The sequence below is a fragment of the Equus asinus genome, chromosome 10 (genome assembly GCF_041296235.1).
Source record: "Equus asinus isolate D_3611 breed Donkey chromosome 10, EquAss-T2T_v2, whole genome shotgun sequence".
Lineage (NCBI taxonomy): Eukaryota > Metazoa > Chordata > Mammalia > Perissodactyla > Equidae > Equus > Equus asinus.
The window spans coordinates 24,189,764-24,208,975 of record NC_091799.1 but is presented as its reverse complement, the minus strand read 5'-3'; the positions used below and the strand labels follow the sequence as shown (position 1 = coordinate 24,208,975).

At 49.7% G+C, this 19,212-nt stretch overlaps 1 protein-coding gene across 10 annotated transcripts in view; it reads left to right on the top strand.

The window, feature by feature from the left end:
* GSN (gelsolin) overlaps positions 1–14,051 on the top strand; it is a 56,274-nt gene extending 42,223 nt beyond the window's left edge. For all 10 annotated transcript variants that reach the window (XM_070518840.1, XM_044778909.2, XM_044778910.2 and 7 more), the window contains 11 exons: positions 192–324; positions 1,612–1,700; positions 1,869–2,084; positions 3,942–4,075; positions 6,816–6,906; positions 8,734–8,904; positions 9,538–9,712; positions 10,790–10,914; positions 11,149–11,226; positions 12,987–13,047; positions 13,658–14,051. In XM_070518840.1, coding sequence (XP_070374941.1) covers positions 192–324; positions 1,612–1,700; positions 1,869–2,084; positions 3,942–4,075; positions 6,816–6,906; positions 8,734–8,904; positions 9,538–9,712; positions 10,790–10,914; positions 11,149–11,226; positions 12,987–13,047; positions 13,658–13,827 — 1,443 coding nt within the window. In that variant the 3' untranslated portion in view covers positions 13,828–14,051. The remainder of the gene's footprint in view (positions 1–191; positions 325–1,611; positions 1,701–1,868; positions 2,085–3,941; positions 4,076–6,815; positions 6,907–8,733; positions 8,905–9,537; positions 9,713–10,789; positions 10,915–11,148; positions 11,227–12,986; positions 13,048–13,657) is intronic.
* The last annotated feature ends 5,161 nt before the right edge of the window (positions 14,052–19,212 follow it).

Here is a 19,212-nt window from a genome sequence, read left to right as displayed (position 1 = left end):
AGAGAGGGAGAAAGAAAATCTGCATGTGCCTCAGAGCTTGAGGGCACAAGTCCAGGTGTTACTCTGCAGTGATGTTTGGGGTCGGGTTCGGGACGTGGACCACCCCATGTGTTGCTTGGGGATGCTCTCTGGGCAGGCGGAGGTGGTGGAAGTCGCTCACGTGCTGGGCTCCCTCTCTCTCGTCCCCTCAGGTCTCCAATGGCGCGGGCCCCATGGTGGTCTCCCTTGTGGCTGATGAGAATCCCTTCGCCCAGGGGGCCTTGAGGTCAGAGGACTGCTTCATCCTGGACCACGGCAAAGATGGGAAAATCTTTGTCTGGAAAGGTACTGGGGACAGAGGAGGCGTTCTAACCAGCTCCAGGCGGCCTTGCAGGAACTCAGCTCTCGAGGGAGACTGGAGTGTGTGTTCCATTTTCCCTGGGGCAGTCGCAGGCTCCTGAATGGAAATCAGGAGTCCTGGGCTAAAGCAGTTGACTTGCTGTGTGATGTTAGGCACTTTACTTACCTCTCTGGGCCTCAGATTTCCCATTTGGGCTAAAACTGGTGTTTCCCAAGTGTGTTATAAGACCAGTTCTCAGAGAGGTTAATTGGCATCTTGTAAAAAATATGTAAAAAACATACAGTTCTGTGGTCAAATAAGTTTATGGGTTAAATAATTTTCACAAGTTTGTTTATTGCAGGACTTTTAAGAGCCTGTACCTTGCTAATGTGTGTTGGGGCTTTTCATGAAGGTGATCTGGTTTCTGTTTGTAGACGCTGTGCTAGGGGTCCGTGGAACTCTCTGGAATGTCTTGTGGGACTGATTGTGGGAGGCTCTTGAAAAAGGTTGGCCCAGATGTTTCTGAGAGGTCCTGAGATGTTCCGAGGGGATTCATCGGCGTCCTATTCTGATGTTCCACGTGTGATGCACGGGAAGAGCACAGAATGGGGAGGGAGGCAGTGGTGGATAGAGAATGGCAGAGAGAGAGAAGGAGTGAGAGACGGAGCATGTGTGGCTATAATAATAATTATTATTATTATTATCTGGGCCCCTCGGCCTTGGTGACAGGAAGTCTGGGCACTGAGGGCTGGCAGCAACTAGCCAGGGGCTGTCCAGGCGTGAGGAGGCTCTCACGGTTGGGGCAAACTTCAGACTGGAGTGGGAGGAGCCCCCCACTGTGGACAGAAGGCCTGGGGGAGGGGGGAGCATCTGGGGTGTAGGCTTCAGAGTCGATGGAGCAGAGGCTGAGTCCCAGCTTTCCCACTTGTCTCGGTCCAGTCACTTGACCTCTCTAAGACCCTGGTTTCCTTATATGTAAGTGGGGGCAAGATAATGCTCTTCATCACATAAGGTTGTTGTGTGGATTGAATGAAGTAATTTATGTATGGTTCTGAGCACAAAATGCATGCTCAGTGAATGGACCACAGTGGGTGCTGTGGTGCCTGTCATCAGCCAGGACCCCGGGCTGCCCCTCAGGGGCTCCAGGAGCAGTCAGCTCTGGGGGTCTCTGGCCTGGGCTGTCCACAGTCAAAGAAGAATAGGGAGGGAGGCTCGGCTGCTGCTTTCCCTGGACCCTTGGGCTTTGGGGTGCAGCACTGACCCCAGGCCCCTCATCCTCCATCGTCTGACAGGCAAGCAAGCCAACATGGAGGAGAGGAAGGCTGCCCTCAAAACGGCCTCCGACTTCATCTCCAAGATGGACTACCCCAAGCAGACCCAGGTGAGGCCTGGAGCCACGTAGGGCAGTGAGGATGGGTCCAATCTGGGTGGGATGGATGTCCTGCTTAGTGTGGTCTGGGTGTCTGAGGCTGACCTGAGGACCCCTGCTGGGCAGCCTCTGTCCTCAGGGTTACCCAAGTCCATGCTTCCCCTCCCCGTCCCCTCCCAGGTCTCCGTCCTTCCCGAGGGTGGTGAGACCCCGCTGTTCAAGCAGTTCTTCAAGAACTGGCGGGACCCGGACCAGACGGAAGGCCTGGGCTTGGCCTATCTCTCCAGCCACATCGCCCACGTGGAGCGCGTGCCTTTCGATGCCGCCACCCTGCACACCTCCACTGCCATGGCCGCCCAGCATGGCATGGATGACGACGGCACAGGCCAGAAACAGGTACCTGGGGGTTGGGGTGGGCGTGTTCAGCACCCTCCCCGCCTCCCTCCCAGGTACCTCTGACCCATGTGCTGCCTCCTGCTTCCCTGAGGATGGTTCTCTCTGAGGTTTGGAGCAGTTTGGGGAGATGAGATTCTTTTATCTTACTTGATTTTGACAACCAACATACCCTGAGTGCCCACTGTGTGCCAGACCTCATGCCAGATATCTTAAGACCCCACCCTGCCGGCAAGGAGTGCCTAGTCTGGGAGGGGAGGTGACCACAGCCACAGCCAATTGCTCCGACCTGTGTGGTCAGTGGAAGATGGGAGGCAAGCACAGGGGTTATGGGAACACAGGAAGGACAGTTGGGGCAGGGTGGTTGTGGCAGTCTTTATAGAGATGGGGACTCTTAGTGAGGCCTCAGAGTATGAATATGAGTTTGCTGCCAGAGAGGAAGAGCGGAGGGCATTCCAGGCAGGGAGCTGTCCCAGGATCCTGGTGCTGATGGCATCCTCACGGAGGAGCCTTGAATGCCATGTCCAAGGGTGTGGCCTTGATCCTGTAACCAGGGAGTGCTAGTGAGGTCTTTTTCCTTTTTCCTTAAAAGCAGAGATGTTCTGTGCTTTCAAAACTTGCTGTGAAAATGGATTAGAAGCATGAAAATGAAGGTAGAGTCCCCATGAGGAAGTTGTTATAATAACTTAGGGGAGAGAATTCAACCTTGAGACCAGGAAGGTCACAGTGGAGATGGAGAGGTGGGGCAGAGGGCCAGAGATATTTATGAGGTGAAGTCTGCTTTAGGCAAACATTAATTCCATTCCACATGACAGAAATAGCAAAAGTGTTAATTTCTATTTATAATTGTTTTTGTCATTGGTATTATTACTAATCATTCATTGATTACATCAGTGGGAGGGGAGGATGCAATGAAAATGTTGAGGGCAGGGCAGTGTGGAAAGAGCCCTGGCAGCCCAGCTGTGTGACCTTGCCTGAGTTGCTTAACCTCTTTGAGCCTCACTTCCCTCACTTGTAAGATGGTGTTTCATTTTACTCATCACCTTCAAGAATTTTCAAAGTCCAGATATTCTGGTTTTCCGTCTCCCGGCACTGGGAGGGCTCCGTGTATCCACAGCACCACCAGGTGGCGCTGCAGGGCCTTGTGTCCATTTGGAAAAGCCAGTCGCCGGAGCTCTGCAAAGAGATCTGCCAGCAGGGGTCATTTTGAGGTCACCTAGTGATGGCCCTGCCTCTGGACGTGATCTACAAAATGCAGACAATTCAATAATGATACAGATATGGTAATGTTAGGAATAACAATAATTCTAGTGAAAAAGGAGCTGCCTCCTACAGAGCTGTCCCCTGTGCCAGGCACTGGGCAAGATGCTCATGAGTAAACTCATTCGGTTCTCACAACAACGCTTCCAGGTAGGTCTTCTTATTATTCCCATTTTCCAGATGAGGAAACTGAGGCTCGTAGACGTTAAGCAAGTTGTCCAAGGTCGCACAACCTCTAAGGAGATGGAGCCTGATTCGAATCCAGGCCATATGTTGATTTGTGCCTCGAGCCGTCACTGAAAGCGCATTCTAACCGCCCCCATGCAGCTCCCAGTCCCCGTGCTGAGCTCTGAGCTCTCCAAGGAGGAAGTACGGGGCGGGGCAGGGTGGCAGGTTCCACAGCAGGAGACCTGGGTTTGAATCCTAGTGGCTCTGTGATTTGGGCAAATTATTTAACTTCAGTCTGAGCCCAAGTGGAGTCCCCTATCAAAAGCTTGTCCTGTTGTGTTGCCTTGACCCGACGCGCTGCGGTCTCCCAGCTGGCCGGACTCAGGGAGTGGGCATGCCACACCGTGTCTGAGCCCGGCTTTGCTCCGGCAGATCTGGAGAGTCGAAGGGTCCAACAAAGTGCCTGTGGACCCCGCCACCTACGGGCAGTTCTACGGTGGGGACAGCTACATCATTCTGTACAACTACCGCCACGGCAGCCGTCAGGGACAGATCATCTACAACTGGTGAGGGTCTGGGGCCCTGTGCTGTGGGGTGGAGCGTGGGGGGCACTGCCGGGCCCCGAGTAGGGCAGCCAGGGCGGCAGGTGTACACGGCTGAGGGATGCCGAGGGCGTGTGGGCCTGAGGTGGGACAGCCACACTCCGCTGGGAAGGTCTTATCCACAGGGCAACACCACTTGTCTTATTTCTCAAAACGACTTTTAAACTTAAAAACATTACCTGTCCATTGTAGGAGATGTGGTGAACAGGGAGAAACAAATAGAAAATCTCTCCCGCAATTCCATGCCAAGTACTGTATGTGTGGATGTTCATCCTCCCACGGTTTTAAATTAAAAATAAAATATTAAATATATTATGCTAATATTAAAAATATCTTTTTTTTAAAAATAGATAATGCATTCACATAATTCAAAAATCTAAACAGAATAAAAAGGTATCTATTGAGAAATCTTATTCCCATCCATCCTTCTCTACCCTATTCTCCAACCGCCACCCCTCCATGGATAACCGCTTTCGTTAGTTTCTTGTATATCCTTCCGGTAATTCTTTATGCAAATACAGTTATATGTTGCTTAACATCTTTGATCGGTTCTGAGATGTGCACCGCTGGGTGATTTTGTCATTGTGCGAACATCATGGAGTGTACTTACACAAACCTAGATGGTATAGCCTACCACACACCTAGGCTGTATGGTACTAACCTTATGGGACCCCCGTTGTATATGTGGTCTGTCGTTGACTGAAGCGTTGTTATGCAGTACATGATTGCATGAGCAAAATGGCTATATATTCCTAGTTCTCTCTCTTCCTTACACAAAGGATAGCATTCTATGTATGTTGTCCTGCACTTTGTTTTTCTCACTTAACACTTCCTGGAGATCAAGCTACGGCAGTACATAGGGAACTGCCTTGCTCTTTTTTACAACCGCATAATAGTCCACTGTGTGGCTTTCCCATAGTTTATTTAACAAATTCCCTGCTGATGCATACTTGGGTTGATTCCAGTCTTTTGCTATTACAAGCATTGCTGTGATGAGTAACCTTAAACAAATGTCATTTTGAATGTGTAGAGAAATGTCTGTAGGGTAAGTTCCCAGAAGTGGGATTGCTGGATCGAGGGGTGAATGTCCTTGCCATTTTGATAGATAGTGCCCAATTTGCCCAGATGGGGTTGGCAGCATTTCGCATTCCCACCAGCAACGAGTGGGAGTATCTGTTTGCCCACAGCCTCACCGGTGGATGGTATTGTCCAACTTTTGGATGTTTGTCAACCTTATAAAGTGGTGTGTCAGCATATTTTTAATTTGTATTTCTCTTACTATTCGGTCTCAAACTTTTTGATGACTGGCTGTTGGATTTGTTTTCTTAAACGTTTTATTTTGAAATAACTTTAGCCTTGCTGAAAAGTTGGAAGTTGCAAAAATAGTACAGACATATAACCATTAACCCACAATCTGTAACTGTGTAACCCATACAGCCCTTACACAGCTTCCTGTATGTTCCTATCTTACCTAACCTCAGTGCAATGCTGAGAACTGAGAAATTAACCTTGAAACAATACTGTTTACTCATCTATAGGCCTTGCTTGAATTTCACCATTTTCCTCACTAGTATTCTTTTTCTGGTCTAGGATCGAATCCAGGATCCCACATGGCATTTAATCATCGTGTCTCTGATCTGTGACAGTTCCTCAGTCTTTACCTTTCTTTCGCAACCTTGATACCTTACAAGAGTACTGGTCAGTTGTTTTGTAGAATGCCTCTCAATCTGACAACTTCAGACTTTTCCTTTCTTTTTTTTTTTTTTTTAAGGAAGATTGGCCCTGAGCTAACTGCTGCCAATCCTCCTCTTTATGCTGAGGAAGACTGGCCCTGAGCTAACATCCGTGTCCATCTTCCTCTACTTTATATGTGGGATGCCTGCCACAGCATGGCTTGCCAAGCGGTGCCATGTCCGCACCCGGGATCCGAACCTGCAAACCCCCGGCTGCCAAAGCGGAATGTGCGATTAACCACTGAGCCACCGGGCCGACCCCAACAACTTCAGACTTTTAAAAGCAGGGTTTTTTTTGACCAGGCAATACATACATGTGGTACCAAATTCACAAGAAGACTATTTTTTTTAGTTAGCTGCACTGGCACATCAATTTGTCAGATTATTTGCTTATAAGGATAACACATGTTGGTTAAGGGAAATTTAGACAGTATCAGAAGGGGTGGGGCAGGAAGCCAACCGCCCCCCTAAATCTCCCACATGAGGACAATCACCACTGGCATTTTCGTGGACATCCATGCAGACTTATCTGTGCATGTCCATGTGAGGCTAAAGTGACTGATGGCTTTTCCCACAAATGGGTTCACGTCGCACTTGTTCTTCCCTGACCTGCCTTTCTACCTTGAAAAAATGTCCTGGCCACCTTTGCACCTCAGATTCAAGTCTCAAAGCACTTTCTCTCACGGCTGCCCAGCAAGGGATGAGCCAGCCATCCCCCAAGGGGCACATTTAGGGTAGGGAAGTCCAGTGGTTGTGTTCAGATCTCCATGATAAGGCGACATGCTGAGCAGGGGCTGTGGCGTGTTGGCTTGGTTCCTGGCTCTGGTTCCTCCTGAGAGAATCTTTTCCTTCTCTGTGTCTTAGCTTTGTTACCTGTAGTCGAGAGATTACAGGGGTTGTCAGGCCCAGGGCAAAGGAGAGACTCGGGGCTCTGTGCAAACTTCCGTGTCGAGTATCATTTTCTCTTCCAGGCAGGGCGCCCAGTCCACCCAGGATGAGGTCGCTGCGTCTGCCATCCTGACCACCCAGCTGGATGAGGAACTGGGAGGTACCCCTGTCCAGGTGAGCCCAGCCCATTGGCCCTCTGGACCGCACCTGGGCCTTGTTGAGCTGTTCACTCATCTATCTGACTGTCCATCCATCCATCCTCCAAACATTCATGCAGGGCTCCCCTGGGCCTGACCCTGCGTCTGCAGCCATGAGCACACAGATCCTGCCCCTGGCCTAGGCCCTTTACAGTCTAGCGGGGAGAAAGATGTTCAACAGACATGCGGGCGACTGGATGTATAGCCACACGCTGCCATGTGCCGTGAATGAAAATGATAAGAGGCCGTGGAGAGAGTAGCAGGAGAGCCGCAGGGCGGAATGGTTCAGAGGATGGACGTGGAGCCAGGCTACTTGGGTTTGAGTCCTGTCTTCACCTCTGGGCAACGTAGGCCATGTCACTGCACCTCTCTGTGCTTCTATGTTCTCAAACTGGGCATAACAACGGTACCTATCTCATAGGATTGCCATGAGGATGAAGAGTTAGCATTTGTAAAGCATTTAGAGCCGTGCTTGGCCCATAATAGGCCCCTTATACATATGTGTTAAGTATATGAACATATAGATCCCAGGTGAGATCTAATTGGATTAGACAAGGCCACTCCCCATGAGGAAGAGACTTTTCAGCTGAGACCTAACAGATGAATAGGAGTTGATCAGGCATATTCCAGGCAGAGGGTAGAGTATATGCAAAGGCCCTGAGGTGGGAGGAAGCATTGGGTATTAAAGCGAGGGGGAAAGTGTCATGATAGGAGTCTGGAGTGGTGCTCAGAGGGGCCAGACCACCCAGAAGTCACAGTGAGGATGTTGACCGTGATCCTGAGAACAAGGGGATACTGCTAAGTGGTAAATGTGATGTAAAGGGATTTATGGGTTTAAAGGAGGGATGCAGTGCCAGGTGGGGGAGAAAGACTGAATTCTGCTTCCTCTGTCCTACCCTGGGAGTGGACAGGGCTCTAGATTCGGATCCAGGGTTGGGCTCCTGAACTTTGACCGTGACAATGAGGTCCTCTGGGTGCCGAGTGGGATGATTACTGTCTTAGCTCATTTGATCCTGACAACAGCCTTGGGTGTAGCATTCTTGGCCTCATCCTACCGGGGAAGAACCTGAGAGGTTGAGGCATGTGCCCAAATTCTCACCGGCTGGGCGGAGCTGGGATCTGAGCTGTCACCCAGCAGTGGTGGGTCACACTGGAAGGGACCACCGTACTCTCAACACACATGTGAGATTGTCTTCTAGATTTAGCTAGCCAGGGCCACAGCCGGGATCTGAAATGAGGTGGGCACACGGGCAGGGGCGGGTGTGATACATCTTGGCAGAGACCTCCCTGCCCTGCTCCCTCCCGCCACCAAGCCCCTGACTACAGCCTGCATCTGGGGTGCACTGGCTGTGTAGAAGGCGTCTCACTGGATCTGGAAGGTTCTATCCTCACCACCCTGTGGGCTTTCATGCCTGGGGCTAACGTCACCAGCCTGGAAGAATGTCGGCGAACAATCCCTGTGATTCCATTTAAGGGAATTTTTGCAAATATGGACTCTCTTGGTTCTTGGACTAGATTCAGGGTCAGCAAGGCAGGTCCTCATGGGAGGGGAGTGTTGGAGGCGGTGCCCGGGGGACCTCAGGCAGTAGTGCTGTCTCCAGCTTTCCTGGAACTCCCGCTTGCCTGCCCAGCCCCTGTGAGCTGTGGGGCACGGTCCACCCATACACAGACACAGGCACGGTGGCCTTGTTTCGGGAAGGGGCCTGGGCCATGCTGGCTGGGATGGGGGGTGAGCCTGGTGCCACACAGAAAGACTGATGCTCCCACCCCCCTTTCCTGACCTGCCCTCCTGTCTCCCTGCCAGAGCCGTGTGGTCCAAGGCAAGGAGCCTGCCCATCTCATGAGTCTATTTGGCGGGAAGCCCATGATCGTCTACAAGGGTGGCACCTCCCGCGAGGGTGGGCAGACGGCCCCCGCCAGTACTCGCCTCTTCCAGGTCCGGGCCAGCAGCTCTGGAGCCACCCGAGCCGTTGAGGTAATGCCCAGGCCCTGGACCCCAGGAGGGATCGGCCTCCCTGAAAGCTCCCAGATCAATGGGCAGATCCCTCGGCACAGGATTGGGGGTTAAGGGGTTAACCACAGGGTGGGTTAAAAACCAGCTTTTTGTACCTTCCTCCTCTTGCAGCAGGATTATATGAGCCTTCCCCTTGTTTTGTGGATGCCCAGTACCCCTTGCACACCTTCCATAATGGGCAGCTCTCTACCTCACAGGTAGTCCCTTCTTCACAGTCTGGACACTGTTCCTGATTACGTTCCAGATGGCTACTCTCACTTTCATGGTGGAAAGTGCAGACCTGAACATAATCGTACAGGACAGTCTGAGCAGTTTGGAGGAGAATGGGACTGTCACCTCCTTTGTTCTGGGCACTCAACTTCTTTTAATGAGGCCCAGAATTCTGGAACTGTCTTGGCTAACAACAGTGCCTTAGTGACTCATGGGAGTCAACTAAGCCCCCCAGGTCCAAAGTCTGTGCCCTCAGCTCTGCTAGGGTATGCTCCTCCAAGTCCCCACCTCAGAGCTTGTCCTGCTGCAGCGTCTTCCAGGCTGTGGGGAGGGGGCCGAGGGCTTTTGGTCTGCTTCCTGATTAATCGAGCACTGCCCTCCCAGATAATCCCCAAGGCCGGCGCGCTGAACTCCAACGATGCCTTTGTCCTGAAAACTCCCTCGGCTGCCTACCTGTGGGTGGGTGCAGGAGCCAGCGAGGCGGAGAAGACGGGGGCCCAGGAGCTGCTCAGGGTGCTGCGGGCCCAACCTGTGCAGGTGGCAGAAGGCAGCGAGCCAGGTAGGGGCTGGGGCAGAGGGACCTGCTGCTCTCTGGGGACTGCAGCTGTTGGGTTCCCTCCCTTGCTGCTGTGTGGGGGCTCTCAATCCTCGCCCCTCCTCAGTGCCTGTCCTGAATGTGTGTTAGTAAAAGTGGGTTGGATGCAACCCACTTCTGGTGAGTGAGAGGGAGGCCTCCAGGAGTTAGAGAAAGGAGAGCTCTGTGGGGGCTGGGGCAGTCAGGGAAGGCTGCTGGAGGAGGTGTCACTCGCCAGGAAGCCTTGAAAGATTGTAGGCAGGAGTAACAGCCTCACAGGGCTGTGGTCTCGCCTAATCTTTCAAATCTCCATGGACAGAAATGCCACAAGCCTGCTCCGTTTGAAGAACATAGGTCAGGAGCATCATCCTTATGCCAGCCCTCAGTCTTTCTGCTCTTACTTTGAGCCCACACCCTCCTGTTAGATGCTTAGTAGAAATGGGGAGAAGTAGTTTAGTCTAGAGCAGCAATGCCCAATGGAACCTTCTAAGAGGATGGACCTATTCTCTATCAGCTGGGTCCAGTTTGATGGCCACTAGTCATGTGTAACTAATGAGCATGTGAGATGTGACTGGTGGGAATTAGTGAGAACGAGGAACTGAATTTTCATTGTATTTCACTTCAGTGCATTTAAATAGCCACACAGGGACAGAACAGCGATAGTGGAAAAAGTATGGGGGTTGGAGTCCGACAAGTTTTGCATCCTGGCTTTACCACTTACTGGCTGTGTGATATTGCGTGGGTTGCTTAACCTGTCTGAGCCCCAGTCGCCTCGTTTATTGAGTGGGGATAATTATCCCCATCTAACAGTGCTGTCGTCAGTCTCCAGCCAGAAGTAGTCCTGGCTGTGTGTCTACTGCCAACTCTGCCCTCTCTGGGCCTCCGTTTCATCACCTTCGAATCCCTCAGGCCCCTTCCCTCTTTGGCCTCCTGGGATTTTAAGATGGAGGCTGGGGATGGAGAGCAGTTGGTTACCCTAGGGCAGGGATTTTCCCAGGGTCTTGGAAGCCGTGCTAGGGAGGCGGCGGTGTCAATTGGCAACTGTGTGGCCTCCCCTTGCAGACAGCTTCTGGGAGGCCTTGGGTGGGAAGGCCACCTACCGCACGTCCCCGCGGCTGAAGGACAAGAAGATGGACGCCCACCCTCCTCGCCTCTTTGCCTGCTCCAACAAGATTGGACGTTTTGTGGTGAGACCCCGTCTCTGCTTTTCCCTCGGGAGGCATGTTCCCAGGAGCGGGGCCCATCAGCGGCGGGGCAGGGAGAAACGTTTGTGATGGCTCAGCACAGAGGGAGGAGGGCCCTGCATGCCGAGCCAGCTCTGAACACCAGGACTCCCTCATGGGGAAAGCAAGAGGAAGCCCAGCAGGGGAGGGAAGATGGCCTGCTGGTGCATTTTCATTAACCTCTCTGTTCCTTCCCAGATTGAAGAGGTCCCTGGCGAGTTCATGCAGGAAGACCTGGCCACTGATGACGTCATGCTCCTGGACACCTGGGACCAGGTGGGTAAAGGACAGAAGGTGAAGGCTGTCTGGGCCCGAGCGAGTGGGAGGTGCTAGATTTCCAGCTCTAGGACAGTTGCTGGAAGGACTTAAAAGAGGCCGTGCCAGGCGTTGCTAGAAAAGTCCACGAGCAGCTGCAAGTCACCTCTCCTTTCTGAGCCTCCATTTCCTCATCTGCAAAATGGGAGTGATGGTACCTTACCTTGCATAATCCGGCAAGATGAGCTGTAGATAAAATCACCTTGCAAAACTGCAAAGCACCATCTTAATGCAAATCAGATGGCTGGCATTCTCTGCCAGGCCTTAGAGGAGTGTGAACTCTGTAAATCTGTTGGTAAAAAAAGTTGGACTTAGCAGCATCCCATACGCAGGCACAAATTGTCTGGGGTCACCTGGAGGTTTGGAAGTGCATCTCCTGTTTTAGAGGACTCTGGGCTCTCTCTGCTTCATCTCCTGGGGAAGGTGATCATGTAGGACTTGGCAGGGGAAATTGCCCTCCATTCATTCAACCAATATTAACTGAGCACTGCTTTGAGTCAGACACTGTTCTGGATGCTAGGGACCTGCCCCGACAGGACTTACATTCTTGTGGGGGTTGCAGTCAATGACCTTTGCTATCAAGTCGGCTTCTCCCAGAGTTGTCAGGGTTATAGGTAGCAGCCATGCAGGTATAACAGTCCCCTCCACCCACAGGACTGTTTCTTGGGATCCTCAGTTGGAACATTGGTACCAAGATGTTTGCAGCTTGAGCCATTCAGCTACTGTCATTGGTTGCTCCAATGGCTACTTAATCAGTTTCTTTATCTGTTTCTTCATTCACTCAGCCAACATTTATGAAGCGCTACCGTCTCCCAGGCATAATGCTGGAAATCCTATGATGAGCAGAATAGACAACAGCACCCACTATGGAGGGACCGATTTACTAGGGAGCACATTTGTAAATGAGTGAGAGCAAGAAAGTCTGGGTTTTTATTGTCTAATACTATTTTATCAATGACAGGTGCTCTTTAAAATATTTTAGACAAACATAAAGATAGATGATATTTAAAAATCAGCTGAATAGATTTTTTGGTGTAACAAAACTTGTAATAAGACTCAAAATGGTGGTAGTGCTGATGAGTAGTTTTTATTCCAAGCCTTTGACCCATGTTGGCCCAGACACACAGAGACTGTCTGGCACATAGCAGACTCTCATAGCATATTTGTTTGATGAATAAACCAGTGGGCATATGTTTGGCCACTCATTTGTTGAACAAATAAATGCTTGGAAAGGGATAATTCATGAACTTTTAGAGAGGGATCTCAAACTCAGTGCCTGATGGCATCTGATTGTCAACGTTAATGAGTGAAGCAAGCTGGCATGGGGAGACATGAAGGAGTGGTGGAGCCTGAGGCAAACTGGACCTTCCCATCTAAAGGAGGCAGCCTCTGCTCAGCTTCATCCACGTGAAGGCGAAGGCTCACGGTTGCCAGATCCTCCAAGTTTTCAAGAGAAGTTGGAAGTCTAGATTTAATGTAGTTAGCTGGGGACTAAGTTTATCTAAAAAGATAGTGCAGACCCAGTGGGGTGGTGGGTGGGCAAGCAAGTATGTTTGTAGGTCACCAGTTTGCAGCCTCTGTTCCAAATCCTTCTAGCCGTCTTCTGTGGCCTCTGTCAGCTGAGATTTGTCCCGTCCAGCACCTAGAACCTCCCCCTTCTCACCAGCAGTGAGTTTGGTCAGTACCCCTCATGGACTTTTCATGTCACCTGTCACCTCCAGGTCTTTGTCTGGGTCGGAAAGGATTCTCAAGACGAGGAAAAGACGGAAGCCTTGACCTCTGGTGAGAACCCAAGTCTGCCTGTGGGTCTGTCTCATGTGGGGATGGGAGCAGCTTCCCCTACAGGTCTGGGAGTTCGTGACAGAGGGGTGGGGACTTCCTCATCCATGGTCAGCCCCTCGTGAACCCTGCCTCATGTGGTAAAAGAACAGCTCAGTTCCTTCAGAAAGCCTCACGGCATGCCAGGGAAAGGAAGGAACAGACAGAAGCTGCATCAAAACCCCAGAAGGCCCAAGGACCGAACTTGTCAGGGTTTAGATGTTGGGGAGCAGATCCCTGGTAGCTGAACAGATCTGATTTGGGAGCTGGGAACCCAAAAGCTGGTTCTTTAATATCTTCCAATAGGGGACAGCAGGAGAAAAATGATAGAAGCTTTGTGAAGCAGGATATGAAACTGTAACCCCCTTCCTTTCCTGGGTTCCTGGGCAGGGTGGGGGAGGAGTCATGTGGTGTCATTGCCCTTAAGGGATAGTGGTGTCCAGTGCAGGGATTGGGCAGTAGGAGCAGTAGGACAAAAACCGTCTTAGGCACCTCCTACCCTGAACTGCCACCTCCTGGTGAGGGGAGCACTAAGGATTCATGCGGTTTCCTCCTCCTGCACGTGTGTCTGCAGCTAAGCGGTATATCGACACAGACCCAGCTCATCGCGATAGGCGCACCCCCATCACCGTCGTGAAGCAAGGCTTTGAGCCTCCGTCCTTCGTGGGCTGGTTCCTCGGCTGGGATGACAGCTACTGGTCTGTGGATCCCTTGGACAGGGCCTTGGCTGAGCTGGCTGCCTGAGGAAGGGCAGGCCCCACCCCTGTCACTGGTCAGTGCCTTGTAGAACTGTCCATCCCTCAAACAGACCTTAACGGCGAGCAGGGCCACTCTGGTCTGTGTGTGTGGTTTTTTTTTACAGTAGCCAAAAACAACCCTGCAAAAATTCAGGGTCCTTGCAAAATTGTCTCAAGTCTCTGTGCTTTTGGAAATTGAATTCAATAAAAGCTTTTTGAAGTGTGTCAGTGGCTCAGTGTGACCTGGTGATTATTCTGGGAGTGGCCAGGGAGGGGCCTCACACGCGCCTGTGAATGGCGGATGAGCTTCACTCACCCTGTGGGTTCATCCTGGTGCTTCAAGAAGCAGATGCCAAGATGAGATGAAATGTGCATAGATTGTACTAGGGGAACTCTCTGTGTGAAAGGAAATAGGGAGGGAACCGGGGAAGGCTGGAGAGCCATCAGACCAAGATGTAAGTCTTACCCCAAGTGAAGGAGAGAAGGAGAGAAGGTTGAGTGGAAGCATCTTAGACAGCCGTGCAGTCCAGAAGGTTCAGCAAAGCTTTGAGGGAGTTCCTGAGCCAAAGTAAAAAAATAAACTTTATTAATGGTATGGTCCCATTTTTGTTATTATTTTTTGTTGTGGTAAACTATACATAACATAATCGTTATCATTTTGACCATTTCTAAGCATACAATTCAGCGGCGTTAAATACATTTACTGTACAGTGTTGTGTAGCCATCCCCACTATCTATACCCGAACTTTTTTCATAATCTCCAACATAAACTCTATGCCCATTAAACAATAACTCCTTATTCCCCCCTCCCCTCTATTCCTGGTAATCTTTATTCTACCTTCCATCTCTATGAATTTGCCTGTTCTAGGTACCTCGTATAAGTGGAGTCATACAGTATTTGTCCTCTGTGTCTGGCTTATTTCACTTAGCATAGTGTTTTCAAGATTCACACATTTTCTGGCATATGTAAAAATTTCATTCCTTTTGGTGGCTGAATAGTATTCCATTGTATGTATCTACCACTTTTTGTTTATCCGTTCATCCATTGATGGACACTCAGGTCATTTCCACTTAGCTATTGTGAATAATGCTGCTGTGAACACTGGGGTACAAATATCTGTTCGATTCAAAGTGTTCTTGAGCCGGAGTAAAATCAGCCAACAAAGGAGTTGCCCGTCTCCCAGGAGCGGGTGCAGTGTCTTAGCTCCCCACTACACTCAGTCATCAGGAGACGTGGCCTTGGAGCACTTGTGGGGGTGGAGTTCAAAACCAGCAGCCGGGGCCCTTTGTCACTTACATTCCCTGTAGTAGAAAGGTGACAAGGTGCGTTCTCTATAGCCACCACACCCTGTAACATCTACCTAGACCTTTCGTGCCTCCTCTGGTTTCCATGACTCATTCTGCTGCCCCTAAGCTGTTTGGAGAAATCTCTGCTGCTGCAGCTCCCATCACAAGAGTTGCCCCTGGATACTCACAAGGTTTGCAGTCTTTAAGGTGTAGGAGAGAGACTTCGTTTGTGCCCTACTTGGTCCCCTGGGCCCTGACTCTGCACATGCTCAGGGTGTCACAAAGTTTCTCTTAGACATTTCCATGAACTTCGCCTCTAAACCTTTTCTCCGTGGAGGCCCCAAACCAGCCTAAGGAGCTGCTGGTGGACAGACCCCATTCCCCCTCCTCTATCCTGGTCTTGTCTCACCATGTTTGTCCCCTTTTGTTCTGTGCCATCTCCCTTCACCCCATCCCCAGCCGAGTTATGGAGTGAAAACTCCCGTGTGTAGGACCGTAGAACAAAAACCAGTGTGAGGGTTTGTGTGGCAGAAAGGGTGTGTGTGTGTTTACACCGTAGTTTCCAAAGCTGGCTGATCACCCCAATTGCCCAGGGAGCTTTTTAAAAGCATAGATTCCCCAGGGGCCCCACCTCCAGAGGTTCTGATTCATCGCAGAAGTGAGGAGGGGAGTGGAGAAGGAATTTTCCAGGTAAAACATGGAGGGGGGGAGTCAAGACGTCTCAGGCAGAGTGTGCAGCGAGTAAAAGATGAGCTATGAGGGGGGATGTCGTGCTCAGGGGCAGACAACAGCCCCGTGTGGCTGGAGCAGAAGGTGAGGAGTGCTAGGCCTTGAATCTGAGAGGTGGGGAGGGCCCCAGTTCATAAAGGGCCTCCAATGCCATGCCTTCGAGTTTGGACTTGATCTTGTAAAGCCTGCCTTGCCTACCCGAAAGGCTTGCCTTCATGGCCAAAGCAATCCACTTGACAAATCGAAGTCCTGGAACAGCTACCACCTGGAGCTCCTAGGCCCTTCGTTAAAGGCAGGTGGAGGCCTGTCTGGACAAGGCCAGCTCACATCCTGGAAACCTGTGGGAGCCAAATCATGGGTAGACTTGCCCATGCTTTCTTTGTTTCAGTTTATTGGCATTCAAGGTGGTTTCTTGGCCAGTCTTGGTTTGTTGGTGGCTGTGGCCTCAGAGAGAGGTCTGCAATGCTCTGAGAAAAGAAGTTGCCTGAGACAACTGAGTTGCTCAGACTTCATATTTTTCTCTCAAAGGCAGAATGGCAAATCAGGAACACTATCACTTCAAACATGTATTTTCTCTTCCTAACAAGTTTTGAGACACCTTGGCTTTCATCATCTACGATGGAGAAATCACTGTGCAATGCCATGACAGGTGCCAAAGGGGTGTCTTTTGGAAAGAGAGTGGCCTGTGCTTGGATCCTGTGTCCTATCGTGGGCAATTCAGTTCAACAGATATTTATTGTGTGCTTTGTGTCAGGTGGTGTGCAAGGCACTAGAGATACAACACAATTTTCTAGGAGCCTCAATTTCCCCCAAATGGTAATAATATAGGTGGTACAATATAGTGGTTAAAATCTGGGCTTTGAATCCAGACCTGGATTCAAATTCTAGCTCCAGCTCTTATCAACAGTGTCGTCGATCTTACTGAAACTTTGTAGCTTCCTTAGCTCCAAAATGAGAATAAGAACAGTACCTACTCACTAAGATTTTAACCAGGATCAAGGGAGGTTATACTTAGCACAATGTCTGGCCCATAATAAGTGCTCAAAAGTGGTTAAAAAAATCATTTTTTTCCTTTCTTTTGTAAAACTAAGGGCCCACAGCAGGACCTAGTAGATATCCATGGAGGTGAAGACCCACTGTCCTGTGGATCAGATAAGATGTTCGTGGGCTGTAAGCAATGGAAAACCAGCTCAAACCAAATTAAACCATAAGCACGCTTACGCACTCTCATAAGTGATAGTGCTGACTTTAGAGGGCCTTGTGGGTGACTAAACCCAATGAGTCTGTCTGGGCTTCCTGTTAATTCTCTTGGCTCTGGCATTCCTGTTCTACTAGTGAAATATCTGTAGGTGTTCTGGCTCTTACACCTATGCATGGCAATGCCCAGAGGAAAAGAGAAGGGATTATTTCCAGAAGTTTTCCCAGAAAGGGGAGGAGAAGGGGGAAACTGTCCCCCAGTCCATAGGAAACCTCTCCTCAGGTCTCAAGGGCCCATCTGGGGTCACATGACCATTCCTGACCGAATCATGGGCTCGGGGGATGGAATTATCTGTAGGCCAGTTAGGTTCATCCCAGGAGCGGGGGTTGAATTCCTCTTCCCTAGGTGAGAGCTCTAGGGAGAGGTACCCAAAGTCGTGGTTCCTAGGAAGGAGGAAGAGGGTAAATGGATGCTGGGTAGACAGCCATTTTGTTGGAGACTTTGTTGGGGTCCGTGCTGAAAACAATAATTAACAGTAATGGTTCCTTACAGTCTTGTGGCATCTAGAAATTCTCAGAGGGCTTAATTTCCAGCCTATTTTCTTCAGAATCTTCAAGGGAAGAGTCTCAGCCTCCATCACAATTACTAAGTTTCTAGAGCTTTCTAAAACTCAGTTTTGTCAGTGGTTTCAATTTCCTTTCACAACAAACTCGGCTATGGAGTGGATTGAAAAGTGCTGTATCCTATTAGCAAGTGTTTCTCCTTTAGGCAAATCCCAGCCTGATCTGAGCCCTGGAGCCGCCGAAGTTAGAAAAAATCTTAGAGATTACTCTAGTCCAATGATTCTTAAATCTTTGGACAGGCACGGAGTCGGGGTCAGCGTATCCCCTAAAGTTGTATGCAAATATGTGCTGTATAGCTTCCAACACATTTTCAAAAGGTCTGAGACCCACACAGGTGTACCCCAACTTATTTTACACGTGAGGAAAATGAGGCTCAGGGAGGGGTATGTATCTAAGGTCACGTTACAACTTCAGTGGTGTAGTGGGAAAGGCACGCAAGAGCAGTGATTTTAAAACTGGGATCTGTACAACTCTACAAGGTCTTCAGTGATTTTACAAATATTTTGATTCAAATTCCATTTTTAAAGTGGTAATAAATATCACAGCAACTTCAAACAAAATGGAGAAATTAATTGAAGGTACAGCCTGATTTAAGACTGTAATTGTCTTTTAGAAGTCTGATTAATATTTTGTTTTTCAAAACAGGCTCATTGATTGATATTGTTATAAATGTGAACTTAAGAATTTATCCTGCTAAAAGACACTGTAAATCTTTTACTGGTGCAAAGTTTTCTTTGAAAAAAAGGGGATTTGCTGCTAAAAAGAAGTTTTGAGATCACCTGGTTCACCATTTACTAGCCGAGTGATCTTGGGAAGCCCCGGTGTTGCGAGGGTCAGAGAGAATGTAGTTTAAGGAGCCATGTAAGCTCAACGATCCTTGGAACCCGGGTTTCCTCCCACTCAGGCCAGGGTGTTATAACATATTGTGGTTACAAATACCAGATCTAAAACTTCGGCCTAGATCAGATGACCCAAAACTAAAGTTTAAGATCTACTTGGGTATGAATGCAGAGTTTCACTCATCAAATGAACTTTGACAGTCTTGAAAAGTTGTCATGAACACGTGACTGCTGGTCGTGGATGGTGGCAGTGGTGGCAGGCAGTGTCACATGAAGATATATTTAGACGCCTTAAGAGTCTTGGTGTTAGATCAGGGTTTGAATCCCAACTCTGCTCCTTACCAAGCATGTGACTTTGGCTAAGTTTAAACGTTGAGCCTCAGTGTCTTCATCTATAAAATGGGGGATAATAAAGCATCTCATCAAGCTGTTTGAGGATAGAATGATGGAATGCATTATAAGTATTTGAGCACAGAGCCAGGTGCCTGGTGCTCCACAATTAACTGCAGCTATTGATTCAAGAAGGTTGAAGGTTCTTCAAAGGTTGAATGCTACAGGTAACCCCATTGGTTTTATTTCATTTATTTCTAAGTAGGGGGTATGCCTGTGTGATTAGCTGGGTGACAGCAAGAAGTGGGTTCCTGTTCTGTTTGGAGTGACGCAAAGGGAAGTGAAACTAGCCAAGGATCAGGCGGTACATGGATCTCAAGCTCCCT